At 47.7% G+C, this 2,605-nt stretch overlaps 1 protein-coding gene across 1 annotated transcript; it reads right to left on the reverse strand.

Annotated features, from left to right (window-relative positions):
- Positions 1–2,515, reverse strand: LOC120274169 (probable LIM domain-containing serine/threonine-protein kinase DDB_G0287001). The gene is given in 4 exon segments (XM_039280940.1): positions 1–425; positions 949–1,782; positions 1,784–2,012; positions 2,092–2,515. Coding segments are annotated over 4 exon segments (1,755 nt in total). The 5' UTR covers positions 2,499–2,515; the 3' UTR covers positions 1–140.
- Between the last annotated feature and the right edge of the window lie 90 nt (positions 2,516–2,605).

Genomic DNA, 2,605 nt, shown 5'->3' on the forward strand with positions numbered 1-2,605 from the left:
TGATCCTAAACATAATCGTTGTACACTATCTTGAAGGATAGCATTCACATGGAAATTTTAAGGTAGAAACACTAATACAAGAACCGCTGTTTATAGTTTACACAACTACTAAATGTAACTCTACAGCAGAGAAAAACATATCATTTGTTGCTGTGCTTGGAGAGGATTGAGATTATCTCTGAGAATTGGGGTCGCTTAGAAGGGCAATTGTTCCAGCATTTCGACATCAGTGACCTTAGAACCTGAGGGCAATCTTTGGGTATATCCGGCCTCAGTCCACATGCCGCAATTCCTACTGCTGCCTGGACTGGGGAGTAGGAAGAGTATGCCGCCTCCCCAGTGACCATTTCCCAAATCACCATTCCGAAACTGTACACATTGCTCATCCAAGTCTCACTTACACTTTCAGGATCCCCAGCAATTATCTGCAACAAAATCAAACAAAAACTCACCATCAGATAATTGTAAATTGTGTTCTCTGAGCATGAAAGCTTCACCATCATCCAACTACTTTGATTGCTACACCAATGATGATGTTACAAAGTAGTTGACCACAATGTAGGCCCACTAACATGGTTGTCTTTATCTTTCATTAGAATCATAAATTTAAGAAAATGATGCTGAAGCAAGCTAAAATGGTTGATACCCTTCAATTTAAGAAATGTTCAAAAAGAGCTTCACCAAGTCATGAACACAATGCCACTCAAGAAAACAAAAAACAGAAGCGCCTGAGAAACAGCTCAAAAGACCAAAATTTCGGAGAAGGTATAAGTGCACAATGGTGCATGAACTATTCATGAACCAAGAATGGCAATGTGTTGTTTATCTGTAATTTAAGAACTATGCATGCATCCTTGTTCTTAGTTCAAAGACAAATTACAGAGATAAGCAAGGCAAAAGCACTATAACAAATACACTAAGTAACTTAGAGAAGAATGAAGTACAAACCTCGGGGGCGAGCCACCGGTATCCGGCCGTCTCATACTCAGTGACCTCTCCAACATTCCTACAAGAAGTGACAATGCCCATATCTCCAAGACAAGCATTCCCCTGCCTATCCAACAGAATCCTATGTGTGTTCAAATCTCTGTAAGCAACTCCATGGTGGTTCATGAACATGAGACCCTCTGCAACATCCAAAGCAATCTTGATGACATCTTTACAAGCCATCTTCTTGTTCTTCTGAATCACATCATGCACTGATCCACCTTCCATCAATCTAGTAACCACACAAAGGCCATGGTTGTCCTGAATGCAAATGCCATTGAATTGGAGAATGTGCTTATGCCCACAGCTCATGAGTTGAAGCAAATCTTTGCGGATTTCTATCTCATAAGCACTTCCTCTTTCGCATCCTCTTAGCTTTTGGATGTGCACTCTCTTTGCTCTGAGATTCCCTTTGAATGAATTGGGACCGGCGCGTTCGGCGATCTCGACTTCGTCGGAGTTCAGCAGCCACCGCCCGAGCTCTTCCCCTCCTGATCGAATGGTTTGCCATTCGTCAATGGCGACGACGATTGAGGTTTCAGGCAAAGGAACTTGGAGATCAACACGGCGGACTATCTCAGCCTCGATGGCAAGCCCGGAATCGGCATCCTCTTCACAAGTGTTCGAGCTCTCGTCTTGGCACCCGCAAAGCCCGAATGGAAGCTTCACACCGGCGTTCCTCGGCTTCTTCGAGGCCGATTTCAACGCGGCCTCGATCCTTGATTTGAATTGCTTCTCGCTGCCGGATTGAACGAGCACCGTGACGACACCGAGGGAAACCCCCTTTTTCTCGAAAGATCTGAATCCTTTTGCAGCAGATCGAGGAGTTCTCGAGCGCGCTGGACATCGCTGGCCATGAAAGAGAGGAGTTGCTGGCGAATGTCAGCTTGAAGAAGACACCCTCCTCCCCAACATCGTTCTGGTCTCGTTGAACATGGAGCGCGGGGTGATCATCGGAAATGGCTTGATCTATCAACCGGACATGGAGGAGCACGTCCTTCATCTCAAACCCCGCCTGCGAGTAGCTGAAAGCAAGAGAAAGAAAGAAACATCATCAGTGACCGAGCTCTCAAGGAGCAGCATCAATGGAGTTCACTAGCGGACCTGGTAGGGAGGGAGTCGAAGTGGCGGCGGATGTTGGCGATGAGGCGTTCAGGGAGTTGGCTGCCAGGGTAGAGCTGGGTGAGGTTGCGAACGACGGCGCCCCAGAGGAGGCGATCAATGCGAGTAGTAGTGGAGGAGGTGGAAGGGTCACGAGGAGAGTCAAGGTTGAGGGAGCTCTTGAGGGCAGCAATGGCGGCGCCGGCGAGGCGTTGCCATTTCTTAGGTTGGGCAGGATGGTGAGGATGGGTGGGGGAGGAGGATGATGATGAGGAGGAGGAGGTGGTGGTGGTGGTGGTGGCGTTGAAGGCCTCGGAGCGGTCGTGGGTCTTCATGAGGACTTGCTCGACCATGTCCTCGTCCGTGCTCGGCCGGCCCGACCAGCACTCCAGCGCCGCAGCCATCGGCATCACTTCACACAATGAAACGTTTCAACACTTTCTCTCAACACCTACTTAAATAAAGCTCGTCTTTTAATAATTTAATTTGTTGCCTTTTTCTACATCCACATCACTCT

Source organism: Dioscorea cayenensis, chromosome 12, assembly GCF_009730915.1.
Source record: "Dioscorea cayenensis subsp. rotundata cultivar TDr96_F1 chromosome 12, TDr96_F1_v2_PseudoChromosome.rev07_lg8_w22 25.fasta, whole genome shotgun sequence".
Taxonomy (NCBI): domain Eukaryota; kingdom Viridiplantae; phylum Streptophyta; class Magnoliopsida; order Dioscoreales; family Dioscoreaceae; genus Dioscorea; species Dioscorea cayenensis.